The sequence below is a fragment of the Ceratotherium simum genome, chromosome 30 (assembly GCF_057802395.1).
Source record: "Ceratotherium simum simum isolate JZ-2026a chromosome 30, ASM5780239v1, whole genome shotgun sequence".
In the NCBI taxonomy this organism is placed as follows: domain Eukaryota; kingdom Metazoa; phylum Chordata; class Mammalia; order Perissodactyla; family Rhinocerotidae; genus Ceratotherium; species Ceratotherium simum.
Window position 1 is genome coordinate 28,836,048 of NC_141929.1, and position 18,426 is coordinate 28,854,473.

The 18,426-nt window shown below is 57.8% G+C and overlaps 1 protein-coding gene across 3 annotated transcripts in view; it reads right to left on the minus strand.

Annotated features, from left to right (window-relative positions):
• Positions 1–16,042, minus strand: part of SLC12A3 (solute carrier family 12 member 3) — a 37,258-nt gene extending 21,216 nt beyond the window's left edge. For 2 of the 3 annotated variants that reach the window (XM_004431634.3, XM_087420223.1), the window contains exons 1-14: positions 15,736–16,042; positions 15,173–15,316; positions 13,731–13,806; positions 12,955–13,050; positions 12,502–12,641; positions 12,148–12,258; positions 11,015–11,126; positions 10,682–10,812; positions 6,084–6,168; positions 4,417–4,571; positions 4,027–4,134; positions 3,427–3,550; positions 1,550–1,651; positions 504–659 (exon numbers count right to left, since the gene is read on the minus strand). In XM_004431634.3, the coding sequence (XP_004431691.1) occupies positions 504–659; positions 1,550–1,651; positions 3,427–3,550; positions 4,027–4,134; positions 4,417–4,571; positions 6,084–6,168; positions 10,682–10,812; positions 11,015–11,126; positions 12,148–12,258; positions 12,502–12,641; positions 12,955–13,050; positions 13,731–13,806; positions 15,173–15,316; positions 15,736–16,008 (1,813 nt within the window). In that variant the 5' untranslated portion in view covers positions 16,009–16,042. The remainder of the gene's footprint in view (positions 1–503; positions 660–1,549; positions 1,652–3,426; positions 3,551–4,026; positions 4,135–4,416; positions 4,572–6,083; positions 6,169–10,681; positions 10,813–11,014; positions 11,127–12,147; positions 12,259–12,501; positions 12,642–12,954; positions 13,051–13,730; positions 13,807–15,172; positions 15,317–15,735) is intronic. The other variant, XM_087420222.1, reaches the window with a different exon arrangement.
• Between the last annotated feature and the right edge of the window lie 2,384 nt (positions 16,043–18,426).

Genomic DNA, 18,426 nt, shown 5'->3' on the forward strand with positions numbered 1-18,426 from the left:
AAGTTACATCAAGGTATTAAACGCTACAAAATATTCACCTCCCTTGACAAACAGACCTTCACAATGACCTGGAAGGCCAGGTTCAAATGCAGAATTCTAGGCTTTCCTGGAGATCTGCATCCCACTCCCAGCTCTCATGCAGACCCTGCGTGCACGTAGACACTCCTGCCCCTGAGTCCACGCTTTGTCCACCTGCCCTTCAATCCCTGGCCACCCCTCGAGCCTAGGTGTGTACACCAGCGGGCTGGCCACTCTCAGGAGGAGGGACCTGGGCAGGCAATCCAGGGTCCTGGGTGCCCGGGGGTGCTCTAGAAGTAGAGTTCTGGGCTCTGAGTGGGCACATTCCCTGGATGCCTTGTCCCACGGAGAGGAACAAGGTCGGAGGGCCAGAGCGGGGCCTCGAGGGCACGGAGCCCGGTGCAGGCCCTCTAGCTGGGCTAAAGGGCAGGATGCCTTCAGGGGGAGAAGGGGCCCTGAGCCCCCTGCAGCCTGAGACCACACACCTGGCTTCTTGTAGATGACATAGAGCAGGAGGAAGAGGACAACGCCGATGGCGATGAGGGCTGCCCACCAGGTGAGAAGGAACATGATGACCACGGAGATGACCGCCCCGAACAGCGCCGCCCACTTGCTGTAGTATCGGAACGAGGGTCTCCAGCCTGGGCGGGGCACAGGTCAGTGGCACGTTCAGCAATCTGGAGCTTCCTCCTGGGCCAGCGCTGCTGGGCAGGGCCTGGGTGGCAATGCCCGCAGTGCCCAGGGCTGGAGTCCAGCCTGTGCCCACCCACCCTGCCTCCTGGGGCTGGGCCTGGAGGCTCTAGGGAGGACCACACGCCCGCCTCGGCTGGCAACGGGGATCCACCATGTTGACAGGCTACACCGAGGAGGAGGGGTCCAGCTCCGGCCCCAAATGGACACTGGTTCCCATGGCTCACGCAGAGCCAAGGGGGTGAGATGGAGGGGAAGGACGTGATTCTGCTGGCTCCACACCTGCAGGCCATGCCAGGGCCACCACTAGGAGCAGCTGCCCCTTGGCACACCTTGGGGGCACCACGGTCCATGGTCTACAGAAATGGCAGCCCGGCGACTGGCCCATTGGCGATTTGGGGCTAATTAGACAAAGTCGCCCTCAAGACTCTTTACTGCCATCTGCCAGAAAATCTTCTTAATAAACATACACTCTATGACATCTAGGAGTGGCACCCTCTCGAGTTGTCCAATGTGCAACCTGCACAACCTGTCTGTGCCTTTGGGCAAATCTCTTCTCTCTGGGGAGCCAGACTCCTGACTCTGATAAAATAGGTGGGGGAAGGCACTAGAAAAATCGCTGCACACTGTAAACAGTGTGTGAATCCATGTACAGTATACGTTGCAGGTACTTGATAAAGGAGAGCTGCTATTATTATTATTATGATATAAATGGTCCCTTTAATTGGTTTTGATTTGAGAGGTGACCTTGCTCTGCCCACTTCCATCCACGCCTTCCTCTCCCCTCTCCATACCCCAGCCCCAGGTGCCTCCTCCCGTGAGCGGGGAGGGGGCTGCTTACCGGGGGAGTTGGTGATGGAGGCGTGGAAGCAGCTGAAGTTGATGAGGGCGTAGGAGCACAGGAAGAAGTTGGAGATGATGGGGGCGATGGTGTTGAGCTCAGCTTCAGGGACCCGAGGGAGAAAGAGGACAGTCTTTCGGGCAACCCCCCCAAGGAGCCACCTGGCACCTCCCTTGAAGGGTAGGGGACCCCAGACAGGCCACCGAGGCTCAACGAGTCTCAACCTTCTCATCTATGAAATGGGTCCGTCATGTTGTGAAGCTCAAAGGGCTGATGTTCTGTAAACTGTCAACTGCCAGCTTTTAAGAGAATGGAGAGCAGTGTGAGAGCAGACCCCGTCAGGCTACGGGGTGGCCAAGGGCAACGGCTGTCACCCTCTTTTATGTGACCACAAATTACAGGAAGAAATATATTTTACAGTGTGACCTAGGACATGCGTCATCTTTTATCTGAAACCCTGAGCCCATAGCACACTTCCACCCACAGTGGAAACCCACTCAAGACTGGCTCCTTCCCTTCCCTGTCTCACTGCCCCCCTCCCCTGCCACTGCCCCCGTATCCCCAGACAAACTTCTGCACAGGAATCCTTGCCTCGGGGCCTACTTCTGGGGGATCCCCAAACAAGACGAGCCCCTCTTATGTGCTGGGCCTTCTGGACATGATGCCACTGAATCGCCACCAGAACCTTGCCCCAGAGCATCAGCGTGAAGTCCAGTCAGAACCACCCAGATAGAAGGATGTCAAATCCGAATGGGGAGGGGGGTGAGCTGGAAGTGGAGACGAGTCGGGGAACACCAGGCCTGACTAGACATTTCCATCCCCTGGGGGTGGCCCTGTTGGGAGTATCCAGGGTCTGAAAAGGTTCCCTTGAGTGGAGGCGACTAGACCACTAGGGTAGGTGTCATGGATTGGTGATGCCGGCCTGAGTAGCAGGGATTCAGCTGGGGCAGGAAGGTGCCACCCAGCCTGGGGAGGTTCGCCAGCAGGCGACCCCCGCCCCACTCCTGCATACAGAGCAGGGCCTGGGGGACATCATGCCGTGGCATGGCCACTGCCCGTGCTTGGTGTGGCCACCTCTCTTTTAGTGGGTTCTATCTTGCTGGCTTAGTAAATCGGGACGTTTTGGGGTGTGTGCACACGTGAATGTGTGCATATATGAATACATATGTGTGTGCAAGTGTGTGTGCATACACACATGGTTTCTTCCTGCCCATCTGTGACACACCTGCTCTGCACTATTGCTCCCCTTCTGCAGATGAGGAAACTGAGGCTCAGGGAGGTGAAGTGATTTGTTCAAGGTCACACAGCTGGCACATGGCAAAGCCAGGACAGAAAGTCAGTCTCACTAACTGATTCCCTGGGCTCTTTCTCCAAGGGCATCCCCTGCCTTGATGCCCAAGGGGCCTAGCAGCTCAAGGGCTGAGAAATGAGGTTTGCCTTGTTTATGCACCTACAGAGATATTGATCCAGCTGTTTGTATCAGCTCCCAAGGAGGGACCAGTCAGCTTGTCCTGTGCTCCCAAAGTGTCCTGGGGGCTAATTCAGACCTGGTGGGGAGGGGTCCCAGCTGCGAGGACACAGGAGAACAAAACCAGGAAAAGCAGGTAGGGTCCCTTCTAACAAAACAGAATGTCCCCCTGCCTGGCCTGGAGGTGGGGAAGGAGGAGGGACCAATGATTTCCCAAAGTCTCCTTCCGGCCGGGGCCTCGCCCACTCGAGTTATTCACTGAGTTATTCACTGACCACTGACCAGCACTGGTCAGGCCTGGCTGGGCACTGGGTACCGAGGTGAGCAGAACAGAGAGGAGCCCTGTCCCCGCGGCCCTCACGGCTGCCCGCCAGGAGAGGAGGCCTCCGCGCGCCCCGGCAGCCCTCACCAATGATGATGAAGGCCACGGCGATGGCATAGGCCAGCAGGTAGCCACGCACCGGCTCGTTGTTCTTGCCGTAGCCCTTGCCAAAGAAGCCGATCAGCGGGTACAGCTTGTCCTCGCACAGGCACTGTGGGCACAGGACACGCGCTCACCCACTGGCTGGGACCTGCCCCCTCCTCTCCCCGCCCCTGTGGCCAGCTGGCCCCCAGCCCCTGCTTGCTCCCTGGTGACCTCAGCAGGGCGCTTCCCCATCTGGGGCCCAGCTTCTGTCTCTGTTAAATGGGAGTGATCGCCCTGTCCTCCTCAGCCTCCCCACGGAGACGGTGAAAGGGCAAAGCGAGAGGGGCCGACGGCACGGGGTGAGGCTGGGACGGTGGAATTGCAGGCGGGTGCAGGCTGCACAGGGGAGGGTCCAGGGTGGGACACGCAGGTGCTCTCCACTGCAGGAGGGGGCTGCTTCCTGCCAGAGTTTGCTCCCCTGCCCTTCTTCCTCCCGTCTAGAGCCCCCTGTCAGATGACACCGCCGGGCCTCTGTGGCAGTCACCTGGGGACCCTGCCCCTGGGCCTCCTAGACTGCTACCTGCCCCCCACCCGCAGCCTCACCTGGAAGACTTTGGCGGCAGAGACAAGGCAGGCCAGGGCAGAGGAGAGGGTGGCCCCAAAGATGCCAGCCGTGATCAGGGGTGCAAAGCCGGATACCATGCTCATGCTCTGCAGGGACATGGGGTTCAGGGCCCCCACGGTGGGGGGCTGGTCCCGGCACCCCAATCCCCACTGTGGCCAAGGGCTGGGTCCTGATGCCTCCATCTGGATCAACCTTCCCCCAGGTATCCCAGTACCCACCGAGGCAGGGACTGGGCCCAGTGGCTTCCACCTGCGCCCCAACCTCTCTCCTCCAGCCCCCCAAATCATGTCTATCCCAGGCTGTTCCAGCCTCCGCCTGGTCCCTCCCTGCCTCTGGCGGGGCAGACTTCCCGGCAGAGGCCGTGTGACCTGGTAGTAGTTGATGAGGCCATAGTGGCAGCTGTGCTGCTGGGAGCACTCCGTGAAGTTCCAGCCGTAGCCGCAGGCCAGCCCCTCGCAGGCACCCGAGCCCGGGGTCACCGTGTCGTTCAGGTCCCCGGAGGCGTCGCGAACCACACAGGAGCCTGAAGAGGAAGGAGGGCATGGGGAGGTCTCTCTCCTCCCCTCCCACCCCCAAAATGCTGGCCACTCTGCAGAGGGCGAGATGCTGCTGATGGGCCAGCTCTTCCTTTGCTGTGCAATAATAATAATGTATGCAGGGCCGGCCCCGTGGCTTAGCGGTTAAGTGCGTGCGCTCCGCTGCTGGCGGCCCGGGTTCGGATCCCGGGCGCGCACCGACGCACCGCTTCTCTGGCCATGCTGAGGCTGCATCCCACATACAGCAACTAGAAGGACGTGCAACTATGACATACAACTATCTACTGGGGCTTTGGGGGAAAATAAATAAATAAATAAAATTATAAAAAAAAATAATAATGTATGCAATAACAAGAATGTATGCAATAATAATCATGACAATGATGTAGCTAACATGCAGGAGCACTTAGGACGTGCCACACAGTGTGCTAAGTTCTTTAAACAATCTGGGAAGCAGGGATTACTATTACTCTTGTGGTCATTGCTATTCTACAGAGGCACAGTGAGCTCAAGTGACCTGTCTATGGCCACAATGTCCGCTTTAAAGCAGACACCTGGGTCTCAGGCCTGACTGGCTGTGACCTGGATCACATCCCTTGGCCATCTGTGAGCAGCTTACCTCCCAAGGGGGTTCCTGGGAGCAAGAGCACCTGTGAGGGTCTCAGTGAGAGGCAAGTGTCAACAGCCCAGGCTGTGTTCAAAGCCTGGCTCCACCACACAGCGGCTGTGTGACCTTGGGCAGGTCGCCTAATCTCTCTGAGCCCTCGTTTTCTCCTCTGTAAAGTGGTAGAAATGACCGGTAGAAGTGCCCAGATTAAATGTGATAAGGCAGGCCAGCCCCGTGGCTTAGCGGTTAAGTGCGCGCACTCCGCTACTGGCGGCCCAGGTTCGGATCCTGGGCGTGCACTGATGCACTGCTTCTCCGGCCATGCTGAGGCCATGTCCCACAGACAGCAACCACCAGAAGGATGTGCAACTATGACATACAACTATCTACTGGGGCTTTAGGAGGAAAAAAAAAAAAAAGGAGGAAGATTGGCAATAGATGTTAGCTCAGAGCTGGTCTTCCTCAGCAAAAAGAGGAGGATTAGCATGGATGTTAGCTCAGGGCTGATCTTCCTCACACACACACACAAAAAATGTGATAAGGCACATAAAGAGCTGGGCACATGGTACCTCAGTTGCTAGAAGCATCTCTGTCACCATCATTATTGTTATTATTATTCCTAGAGTTCAAGCACCATCTGTCCTGTAGGACTTTCACATCCATGAATCTGGAACTTCAGATTTGAAGGGATCAGAGGAGCCTGGTCTGACCCCCGGTCCCCACCACAAACTACTCTCCAAGAAGATGTTCTGGGCACCACCAAGTTGCCCCCCAAAGATGAGGTTCGAGGCTCCACTTCCTGGGTTGCCATGTCCTCCTGGTCCAGCTCTCCCTGTTAGAGAGCCACACCCCACCCTGTGCTCCCCTTCAGTGGTCTGGGCCGGCTACTTACCGATGGTGGCTGAGATGGCCAGGTAGGAGACAGTGGTCCAGAAAATGGCCATGAGTGTTCCCTTGGGGATGGCTACAGCAGGGTCCTGGAGGAGGGAAGGGGGCGTCAGGCAGCCTCTGGGCCTCCTTCCAGGCCCCGCCCTTGTCTGAGGCTGGGGGTGGGGCAGCCAGTCCTGACCTTGGCCCCCTTCCCGGGGAAACAGAGATGAAGGGACCTCGTGATTGAGGACCCACAGGGGAGGATGGGACACGACCAAGGTCACAGGGCTGAGACCACACCCTGGGAGCCTGAGGCAGGGAGAGAACTCCAACCAGCTGCACGCCTGCCCCTAGGACACTTGGCCCAGGCTTGCTCCGGCGTGGTGAGGGATGGGGTGTGGGCGGAGGGCTCTGGAGTCAGCCTGCCTGAGGTCAATTCCAGGTGACCAGCTGGGCTTCGAGCTTGCTCTCCCACGCCTCAGCCCCTGCAGCCCCACAGGGATGCTGGCAAAACAAATTAACCTGCATCAAGCTCCTAGACCAGGGCCCAGCTCCCCAGCAGTGCTCACTGCGTGTTAATCCCCATTATGCACCAATCGATCTGTCTGGTTCCACTGCAATAAATATATACACAAGCCCCAAACTCTCTCCCTCTCCTCCGAGAAAGAACTCCCTGCTGGCATTTTCCTGACAGTAACAGCAAACCTTTACATATGCACCATCTGTTCCCTCTTCTAGACACTTCCTTAAATGTAACTTCCCGAGAAGTGGCCAGAAGTGGCCAGGGCGTCCCCACCTGGCTGGTGGGAAAACTGAGGCCAGGATGCTGTGAGGAGGGCCCGGCTCGCAGAACCGCAGCCGCTTGGTCCGCACCAAGTCCACAGCCTCAGGCTTGGGGGCTGATCCTGGGTGGAGTAACACAGGCTGGGATTTTCACAAGGCCCCCCTCCAGGCATAGATCCCAGGCAGGAGGGGCAGCCACGGTGGTCACAGGAAGTAGAATTCGTAAACCTCTTCCGCCTTCCCTGGGCCACTCTGCTCACCACTCAGCCGGCAGGTGGAACCACAGATGACAGAGCTTAGAGGGCCTGTGACATCGTTCAGCTTCACAGGCAGGTCAGAACAAAGCTGGCAATGATCCAGTTCTCTACCTCAAACACTCAGGGGCCTGGGTTGGAACCCACAGTTGCTCAGCAATGACCAAGTCCCAAACTCTGCTCTTAAGGACCCCCGGCCCAAGGGGAGGAGGTACGGGTGGGATCCTGCCAACATAGGGCAGCTGGCACCTGCCATGGGGAGGACCACAGTGCACCGGGGAACTAAGGGCAGGAGACGCCCTGCCAGGAACCCCAGAAGGCCTCATGGTGGAGGGGACAATCAAGATGGCTCTGAAGGCACTAGGGTAGGAGGAAGGACGTGCCAGGCCAGAGAAAATTGGGAACAGAGGTGTAGAGCTGGCTCCGGAGCGCCTAGGTCTGCTGAGGTCTCTGCTTTGGGGACCCTGCAGCCATGGTCCAGCCAGCCCTGCCCTGTGAACCGGGACGGCCTGACTAGGTCAAGCACGCAGAGTCTTTGGTCTCCAGGCCAACAGACCAGGTCAACCTCCCATCCCACCTCCAGTGGGTTGAATAGTGTCTCCAAAAATTCATGTTCACCCAGAACTACAGAATACGACCTTATTTGGAAATAGGGTCTTTGCAAATGTAACTAGTTAGGATGAGGTCATACTGGATAGGGTGGGCCTTAAATCCAATGACTGGTGTCCTTGTAAGAAGAGGAAGGGACACATAGAGGAAAGAAAGCCATGTGAAGACAGAGGCAGAGATTGCAGTGATGCGGCTACAGCCAAGGAACACCAAGAATTGTCAGGAGCCACCAGAAGCCGGAAGAGGCAAGGAAGTATTTTTCCCTAGAGCCTTCGGAGGGAGCGTGGCCCCACTGACACCTTTGTTTTGGACTTTTGGCTCCCAGAACTGTGCGAGAATAAATTTCTGTTGTTCTAAGCCACCAAGTTTGTGGTAATTTGTTACAGCAGCCACAGGAAATGAATCCCCCTGACCTCCATCCTACCCTCACATCTTGGTCTGAAATCTCAGAGCCCAGCTCACAAGTCAGGCATATCTGGGTCCACATCCCAGCCCATCTCTTCCTAGCTGTGTGCTCTGGGACAAAGCCCTTAACCTCTCTGAGCCTCAGTGCCTTCTCCATCTGTGAAATAAGAAACTAACATGGCACATAGCGAGTACCCATAAACGTGAGCAGTTAGGGGTGGGGACTGTGTTGGGCTGAGGGAGACAACCTGGGACAACACCAGGCCTGGTACGGATCCCACGTCAGTCACTAGGAAGTCCCTTGTCTCCAAGCCTCTGTCTCTCAGTCGGAATATTGAGCTGATAATGTTTCCACAGCCACATCACAGGGTGACTGTGACGATTAAAACCAACGTGAGATCGTGGTCACAAGATTGCTCCGTGAGCACTAACGGGTTGGGGAAATGTAAGGGATTCACAGTAACAAGGACAACTTTGTCATTGCCCCTTCCAGTCTCGGCTCAAATGCCACCTTCTCAGAGGTCTTTGGCTGCCTTGCCTCAGTTTGCACTGTGCTCCTCGGCCCCCATGCCCGGGGATGCCCTGCCCCCTTCTCTGCCTTATTTTTCTCCCCATCACTCACCACTATCAGGCAAACTACACATTTTCCTTATTTATTTGTTGATTGTCTCTGATCGTCTTGTTTACTGCTGCATCCACAAGACACTGGCATAAAGCAGATGCTCAAAAAATATTTCTTGAATGATAAAGTTGTTGTGATAAAGTTGAGGCCTCTTTGTTCTAGAAACTTGCATTCCAGCTCCTCTGCCCGCTGGGTGTGCTGCCGTGGGCAGGCCCTGACCCTCTCTGAGCTCTGCTGGCTCCCCTGTAACTCGGGGCTGATGACGGCGTGAGCTGGTATGGCTGCTCTGGGTGATGCTGTAAGAAGGCCGTGCCGGCGACACAGTAAAAATGACGACCTTGACCACTAGCCCTCAGCACCTCCTCTGTGCAGGGCGCTGTTCTAAGCATTTTATGTAAAGGAGCTCCTCGAATCCGCACTGCCTGCCCTGGGAAGTGGGAGCTGCGTTTGTCCCATTTTCCAGTTGGGTAAGCTGAGGCCCAGAGAAGTTTTAAGGGACTTGCTTAAAGTCTCCATGAGCGGGAGCTGCTCTTCTGCTGAGGACACACTGTCCCACGGGACGGCAGAGGGCCGGATCCAGGGGGAAGGACCCCTTTAGGGCTTGGGCGTTTAGGACAGAGCAAAGGTGCCCTCCCATCCCCCTAGCTCCGGGACAGCCGCCCGGCGCCGACGCCGGCACACTGTGCTGGTCAGGAACTGAAGAAGCTTGATGAAGCGTCTAGATAAATCCCCAGGCTGCAATGGTCTATTATGGGGCTGGGAGGGGACCCAGGCTGTCTGAGCACTAGCCTGACCTCTGCAGGGACCTCAGGGCGGGCCATCCAGGCCTCTGCTGGCCGCTCCCAGAGAGGGGAGAGGAGCTGGCTAACACGCCGCTCTTCGATTTCCAGGCTCTGCTGGGCACCACCCGGGCATATCCAGTTAGAGCCAGGCCAGGGTTCAAGATTGTCTCCAATGCACAATTCTTAATTCATTTAAGAAAATGCATCAGGGGCACCTGTCGAGTGGGACTGGAGATTGAGGGTAAAGGTTTCCAGCACAGAGCCAGGCTCCTCACCATTCACCCCCACTTGCACACCACTGATTTGATCTCCCGCCGGCGAAGACTCCACCGGCTTTCTTCTTTTTCAAAGCCGACCTCAGCCCCACATTTGCAGCAGCCCCTGCCTACGTCAGTCTCTCCTTTTCTCCCACTTTACAGCACTTTGTAGTTCTGCGTCTCCCCATTTGCTACGTTTCACCACTATTCATTCAACAAACATGCACTGATCACCCAGTGTGAGTCAGACTCTTAGCTGGGAATGGGACATAGAGGGCCTCAGTTCTCCAGATGGAGAGGAGACAGGGACATAACGGGCCTGACATCATTGTGCCAGGGGAAGCAGGGCTCTGATGGAAGGGCTGGGAGAGATGTAAGGACGGAGGTGGGCTCTGAAAGAGGAACAGAACTTTGCGAGGTAAAGAAACAAGGGTAGGGAGTCCTGGGTAAAGAACAGAGCAGAGGCAGAGGCGTGGAGGAGGGACAGAGCAACATGGGCAAAGCAGTAGATCCTCGGGGCCAGGGCAGGGGTCATGGGAACGGGGACAGTGGGCTGGGGCCTCGAATGCCGAGCCGAGGAGCCTGCCTGTATCAAGGCAGTGGAGGGCCCCAGGAGGATGTCAGGATGTGCAGGATCCGGTCTGAGGTTTGGGAGGTCAGGCTGGGTCAATCTTCCCCTTAGGCTGAGAGGGCCAGGAACGAGGGAGGGGACTAGCCCATGTTGGGGTGGCCCTCAAGGCATAGGGTGCGGCCAATCCACAATCTCAGAGTTGAGCGGAATGGCTGGGACCGATTTGGATTGAGCGAAGTTGGACTGGACTGGATTTTAGAAGCTCTGGTCTCAGTGCCCAGTGGGAGACCCTGGTGGGACAGGGCCAGGAAGCGGGTAGGGTGGGCGTCCTGCTCACCTTGAGGTCCCCGGAGATGTTGGCCCCTGCCAGGATGCCGGTGGCCGAGGGGAAGAAGATGGAGAACATCCCGAAGAAGGTGCCGTCCCCGCCCCGCCAGTCAGGAACCAGGTTCTGGACAAAAATGTCAGCTGGAAAGCCCAGGCCTGAGTCAGGGCCATCTGGAGGGCGTGGCTCCCCTCGTCGGTCCAGCCGGGCAGGCTGGAGCCTCCGCTGGCAGCTCACGGCCATGGGAGTCGGGGGTCCCCTCCTCCCGACCCAGAATGGGCCGGGTTAGTGGGCAGGCTGTCCCTGTCCCCAGAGCCCTGGGCAGGGGCCCCCACCGGCACGTACCCCGGTAGCTGAAGAAGCCTTTGGAGGCCTTGTCCTCAGACGGGGGGATCAGCGTCCCCACCAAGTAGTTGGCAAAAGAGACCATGATGACGAGGAAGAAGAGTACCTGGGCCTGGGGGTGAGGGACACTAGAGGTCAAATGATCGGGCTGCGCATTCAGGGGCCCCGGCAGGTCCCTCACTCCCCCATTCATTCATTCACTCATGAGGGAAAATCCTGCCCAGGTCCCTCACTCCCCCATTTGCTCATTCATTCACTCCCCCATTCATTGATTCACTCATTCATTCAACACCCATTATGCCACAGGCTCTGTGCTAGGAGTTGGCAATAGAGCAAAGCTCTGGTCTTGCTGATAAATGAGGAAGATGAATCCAGAGTAAGAACAGGTGGTGTGACGGGGACGCGGTTGGGGGCTACTTTAGCAGGGTGTCCTGGGAAGGTGTCTTCAAGGGTCCTAGAGGAGGAGGATCGTTGCAGAACGAGAGGGGCATAAGATGGGTGCACGCAAGGAACAGTGAGGGGGCCGGCGTAGCTGGAGGTCAGAGCAAGGGGGAGAGAGGAGAGGTGGCGGGGCCGGGTCTGGCCAGGCCTGCCAGCTGCAGCCCAACATCTCTTCTTCCCTTAATTCACAGTGCTAAGCCTCTGACTTTTGGCTGGATACAGGTTCAGATGAAGACCACGTTTCCCCAGCCTCCTTGCAGCTGGGTGCGGCCACGGCCAGGTTCTGGCGGATGGGACGCGAGCAGACGGGCTATGAGGAACTTCCGGGCTGTGCCGTGACAGGAGAGGGAAAGAGAATTTCCTCCTTTCCACATTTTCCCCTTCCTGCTGACTGGACTGTGGACACAGTGGTGGTGGCCGTCACAGACCAGGTGCATGAGGGATGGAGAGGCCACAGGATGGAGAGGGTCTGGGTGTCTGACCCTCCAGAGCCGCGTCCGCCTGGACTGTTACACAGAAGGGTAACAAGTGTCTCCCGTTGAAGGCCCCCTTCCTTAGGGCTCTTTGTCACGGCAGCAGGGCTTGAAGCCTCGCTAACACACACACTGGCAGGGTCAGGACCCAGATCACGCAGCTCCCGCCTCTCCACTGCCACGGTGACTGCTCCCACGTCCCCTCCCCGACGTCCTCACCTTGGACTCCCACTCCATGCCAGCCAGGGAGATGCCCAGCAGCACGGTGATGGTGACCACACCGATGATGCGGATGTCGTTGATGGGGTCCACGATGGGCGTGCCGTACTCCTGGGGGCAGGGAACAGCCAGGCTGCGTGCTGCCCTCTGAACAGCACCGCCCCAGACGCCTCCACCGTGATGCACCTCATCTACGGGTGCCCTCTCACAGGAAAACGCAAACTCAACACCTTCCCTGCCGACAGATTCTCCGAAGCAGCTGCTGTGTGGGCCTGGGCAGTTTGGCCCTGGGTCAACATGCCGCCCCAAGAGGACATCTGGGAACTGTCTTATTTGGTCCAACCCCAGCCTCACCTGGAGCAGGTCCCGCACCGTCTCGGCAAAGCCCACGGTGTGCATGGCCACACCCACAGCGTTGGCAAAAGCAAAGATGAGGCCGATGGAGCCCCCTAGCTCTGGGCCAAGACTCCGGGAGATGAGGAAGTAGGTGCCACCTACGGGGACGGAGCCAGAGCCGTGAAACCAGAGGAGGCAGCTGGCTGGGGTGGACCTGGGGTGGGCAGAAGCTGAGGCTGGGAGAGGATGACCATGGTCCCCACGGGGTCCACGGCGCTTGAGATAACCGAGGCCAACCGTGGGTGTGAGAGCCTGCCCAAAGGAGAGGACCTCACCTGGACCCAGAAGGAGCAGCCTGGGGTGTCCCATCATGGGTGGGGGGTAGGGGGTGGTTCAGAGACCCGCGCCCAGGGTGAAGACTGGGGGACCTACAGGAGGAGGACCTTGGGGGTGGGGGGGGGGGGGACCCACCTGACTTGACTTTGCCGTTGGTGGAGATGGCCGAGATGGAGAGGCCTGTGATGGAGGTCACCGTGACAGACAGCAGGATGATGATCCAGGTCAAGACTGTGGGGTGGGTGGGGATGAGATCACCCCAAAACTCAGTCGGTGCTTTTCCCAGGTGAGGAGGCATGCAAGGAACCCGAGTCAGCCCACTGATTCACTGTGTAACCTAAGTCACATCCCTCCTCTGGGCCTCAGTTTTCTCATCTGAAAAATGAGTCTCTGTCTACCACCTGGTATATTCTGAATAGCCAGGGAGCTGATGAGCCAACATGTAAAGGATTACCAAGTATGGAAGGGAGTGATGATAAGCACCTCTGGGTGCCAAATCCTGTGCTGTTGCACGTGCATCATAGAAACTCCACAATAGGTCTGTGAGGTAGGGACAGTTATCACCCCCATTTTAGGAAACTAAGGCTCAGAGAGGTTAATGAACTTGTCCAAGGTCGCACAGCATGGCACAGAGCTATCATCTGAACCCTGGTCCGTGCAGAGAGCGAGTTCCTAACCCGATGCTCTGCAGTAGGAGTTGGCTCCAAGAGGTTCAGTGACTTACTGAGGGCGAACAGAGCCAGGGAGAGCCCTCAGGCCTGCTGACTCTATGCCCAGTGCTGCTCTGCCACTCCACCCTATGCTCTGCGGGGGCCCGTGATCTCTGCAACCCAAGCTCAAGACTGCTCCGTGGGGCTTTGGAGGACCAGGACTCAGCACCCCTTCTCGCTCCCCCTAGAGGCAGCACTCACCAATGCCTGCCTGGGCTGTAATCCAGGGGAGCCGCAGGTAGAGGATCACGCCCCAGATATTGAGCATGCAACGAATCTGGGAGGAGAGGGGGGTCAGAGGCCCCTGGGTGAGCCAGATACCCCAAGGCCGAACACACAAGTCCCTCTCCCCGTCATGGCGTGGCATCGGGCACCTAGGCCTAGGGGACACCTGAGTCCCTTCTTTGCTTTACCCACTTCAGTGTGTTCCCACCTCAATGCCCCTCTGGTTCTGTGGGGCAAGGAGGGGAGGTGACTCAGAGACCCACCTGCCCCTCCCACACCCCTCCTGACCTCCCACCGAGGCCTGAGGATGGGCTGCAAACGTTATCTCCCCTCACCCCGCCCAAGCCCAGGGTCCCATGTCTGCCAGCTCCAGCCACGGCCCCAGTGGCCATCTTGGCCCAGGGCCTGGCATTTAGCGGGAGGTCAGCAAATGCCGTCCGAGCCAATGCCCCACATACAAGCAGAAACAGGGCTTGGGTTGCTGTGACTTCAGCTTCTACATTTAAAGCAAAATCAGAGGCCGCAGCTGAGGCCGAAAGTCCCGGGTGGGAGGGGCTGGTGTGGTCTCTGGCCCCAGCCAAGTCTTGGGGTGGGGCAGGGGCCTGCGGCCTTTACAAGCCGGGGAGGTTTCCAAGGGCCCCCATATGCTCTGAGATACTGAATGGGGCCACACCAGGCTCTAGTCACCACAACTGGGGGGGAGATCCAGACTCTGCATGTGAGCCTCTGGAGGTGCAGGGGGGTTCAGGACTCAGACGGAGAAGCGGAGGCACGGCCAGCATGCAGTTGACAGGGTTAGAGTCAGAACCCAGGCTCCCTGCCTCCCAGAGCAGGGCTAAAGCTTTCTCCTAGATCCCATGTGATCTCCTCTGTAAAGTCCCCTGATGTCTTTCAAAGCCAAGTTCACTTGATTCTTTACTGTCTGGGGACATTTTCCTGCTCTGCGGCACAGCAAACCTTCCCCTTCCCATCATGGGGAAGGAGAAAAACACCAGTTCATGGACTTGTGGGTTTGTGCTGCCCCCTGGTGGCCTTTTGGGGGAAATACTGCTTCTTCTAATTCCAAGGCAGGCATTGATCCAAGTACTTTTCATCTATTGACTCATTTAATGCTCATCATTTCAGAGATGAGGAAACTAAGGCACAGACAGGTTAAGAAACTTTCCCAAGGAAATAGGACAAGTGTGTAGCCGAAAAGACGTCTTCCCCAGGGCCAGGTCTCAGTCTGGGGGATAAATGGGGGTCAGGAAGCACAAAACCACAGAAAATTTGAGGTCACTATGCAGATGGGGAAACTGAGGCCCAGACTGGGCCGTCGGTCTGCCCTGGCCACTAGCGCTTGAGAATGAGAGCTGAGCCTGGATGGAGCTCTGTCTCCCCATTCCCACTGCTGGACCTTCCCTCCACACCCCACTCACCATCACGCCCTTGACCCAGCCAAAGCGCACGGGCTCCCCAGAGTTCTTCTCGCCGTTGTTGCCCGCCTCATCCTCCACCAGCCCATCGGTCATCTCATGGCTGGGCCGGCTGTCAAAGGCCAGGGCGTGCAGGTGGCTGCCTTCCTGCAGGGACCCCAGTGGCCGCGGGTCAGGCAGGCAAGGGTAGTGACAATCCGGCTCCCAGCCCTCCACCCTCCATGGTCCAGGCTCCCCGGCAGCAAGCCCAGCAAGCCCCGACTCGGAGGCAGACCTTCCTTACTCTCCCCGTCTCTTTCAGGTGTGTGCACCCTGTTTGCACACTTCCATTGATGGGGAGCTCATTACCTCTCTAGGCAGCCCTAGACTGCTTGATGGGGCTGCCGGTGACTGGACAATAAACATTACCACAGGTGTCCAGAACTTTACAGCATCCATGCCCACATTTCATGAGGAAGACACTCATCCCCAGGGCAGAGACGACAGAGCCGAGGCTCAGAGAGGTTAGGAAACTGAATCGAGGTCACACAGCAGGGAAGTGGCCAGTGTTCTGAGATGGTGCTTACCTTGAGGAAGGAGTGCAGGTCTGCCAGCGTGGGCCGGACCTTCCGGGCCTCGCCGGGCAGGGCGCTGTTGGCATAGTGTTCATAGGCGGGCACCACATCCAGAGTGTTGTAGCCAAAGGTGCGCATGTAGAAGGTGCTGCCGTGGGTCAGGTGGCTGCTGTCATAGGCAGCTGGTGGGGGCGGATCATCGCCCCCCAGCAGCGTGCTGATGGTGAAGCGCCCACTGCACAGAGCAGGGTTCCCCGGAGTCTCTGACACCGGCAGCTCCGCCATTGTGGCTCCGGTGTCAGGGGAGGGGGCCAGGGTCGGCGGGGACACACAGGGCGGCTTTATAGGCTGGGCCCGCAGCAGGGAGGAGGCAGGGAGGTTGGCCCAAACCGCCCAAAGCTGGTGAGCGGGGTCCTTGGGCAGGGTGGGAGGCGGAGCACGTGCCCACTGCTGTCCTGCCCACCATTTGATCGCTGAGATAGCGGCCTTCCCGCAAGCCACAGGGGGCACCACCCCAGCCCCCGGGGCCCAGAGAGGCTCTTCTGAATCTGGGGGCAGCGGACACCTGCAGCCAGGACCCCAGGAGGGAGTACTCGCCAGAGGGGACCTGAGGGATCCTATAAGGGACCCTAGAGACGGCCTGATGACCTGAGGACGCACCCTGTGCAGGTCCAAAAACCTCCCATTTTAGTATATAGTAGTTTTATTTTTTACTTGTTTAGTATTTTTGAATAGATGAATGATATGACATTTTAAAAGATATGCATATGTAGATAAAAGGTTAGTCTCTCTTACTCAGACCTCTGACCCCTAGTCTTGCATGTCCTTCCAGAGACGTCTCAGTATGCACAAGTCCCTCCAAACCAAGGTTCAGCAGGCGCCAGGTGTGATCTGCAGGGCAACTGGGTATCCACCCCACACTCAGCCCAGAGATTCCCCAGGCTCTGCCTACAGGGCCATGAGGTCATAGAGACCAAGGAGCCAGCACCTCCCCCCGGGGCCAGCCCAGGCAGAGCGTCTCCAGCTCCCACGGCGGGCAGGGGCAAGGGTCCTTTTCCAGTGTGGGGACAGGTTGGCCTCCAGTTTTGCCAGCAGCCCTGAGGCCACACCTTGAATGCACAGCGGCCCTGGGAACAGCACTCTGGTCACCAGAGGCACCTAAGCCATTGCAGGGGTAGGGGTTGAAATTTGAGGTGTAGGAGATGACCCAGAAGTGGGGCAGGGTTTGGAGAGGTGAGTTAGTGTGGTGGACGCCTGACGTGCCGCCAGAAATGAAGGACATTCTGCCAGCTGCTGGGAGGGCTCTCAGCGTCGGCCCCTGTGGTAACAGCCTTGCCTTTGGCCACCATTCCCCCAGGGGGCTCACCTCCAGTGACTGATGGATGTGGGGTGTAAAGGCCTGGCGCCCCGTCCCCAGCTCTGAAGGGCCACCCCAGCTCCAGAGCTCCCCGGGGGCGGCTGAGGCTTTGTGTCTACACAGCAGCCCGCTCCTCCTCTGCTCAGTCCTGCTTCCTTCCCTTCTCCCCAGGGTACGCACCCAAGAGCCCTCTGGTATGTCCTGCTCGCTCACCTTTGTCTCAGGGTCTGTTTTCTGGGGGGAACGGGGGGGTGGCCTAGCAGCTTACAAGGAAACCACCGATCTCTTTGTCACCCTGCTGGGTTTTGCATCTTTCGGCCATTCACCCAACAAATCTTTATCGACCATTCACATGCTGTGGGTGCCATGGGAGCCAGGAACATGGCGGTGGGCCCCGTGACTTCATTCACGGTGCTGCTGAGTTCTGGGGGAAACGGACAGGGAAACAGGCGAGCTGTGTGGTGAGCGCGGCGATGAGAGAGATGCCCCTGGAGGAGGGTCAGGGTGAGGACAGCCAGGAACGGGACAGACCTCTGACCAGAGGCTTGGAGGACGAGTTGCCCCTCTGGAGGCAGGGGACAGATGGATCCATCAAGGCCACTGCCACCTCCAGGCTTCTGAGCTAGGCTGATGCTCAGGCTCCGGCCATCCTCGGGAGGGACACGTTTTCTCTCCCTCCCTGCCCTGCCTCTCAGACTTGGCCTCTCAGAGCTCACACAGGTCCCCAGAGGACCGGCTCTCAGCTGCCTGGAGTGCTCAGGCTCCATGACCTCCAACAGCAAGTCAGCACTAGCTGATTGAGAACTTACAGAGGGGGCCTGGGTGGCTCACGCTGTCCCCCCTCGCTCCCGGCCCAGGACATGTGTGCCAACTTTAGGGCCAGGCAGAAGGGGTGGGTGACAACACTCAGACTGTGTTAGAGCAGCAAACTGCATCAGGAAGACACCCTCCAAGATGAGGATGCTTAAACTGGGGTCCAGGAGCCCCATAAAATTGTAGAAGAGGCTTCATACTTAAGTGCATTTTTCTGGGAAGGGGGACATAAATGTCATCCAACTTGCTAGAAGGCAAGCCCACAGGGACAGGGATCTAGGCCCATCTTGTTCACTGATGATCCCAAGAACTAGAACAGCACAGAGTAGGTCATCAACAAACGCTTGTTGAATGAATAACAAATGGAGCCCGGAACCACAGAGGGCCAAGAGCGGCTGCCGTAGAGACACTTGGCTGACAGAGTTACCCCAAGGTGGGGTGCAAGGGGCAGCTTCTCGGGGTTCTTCCAGCTCAGCTGGGCAGGGAGGTGAGCTGAGGATGCCAGGCCCTTGATGACAAACCCAAAAGGTTAT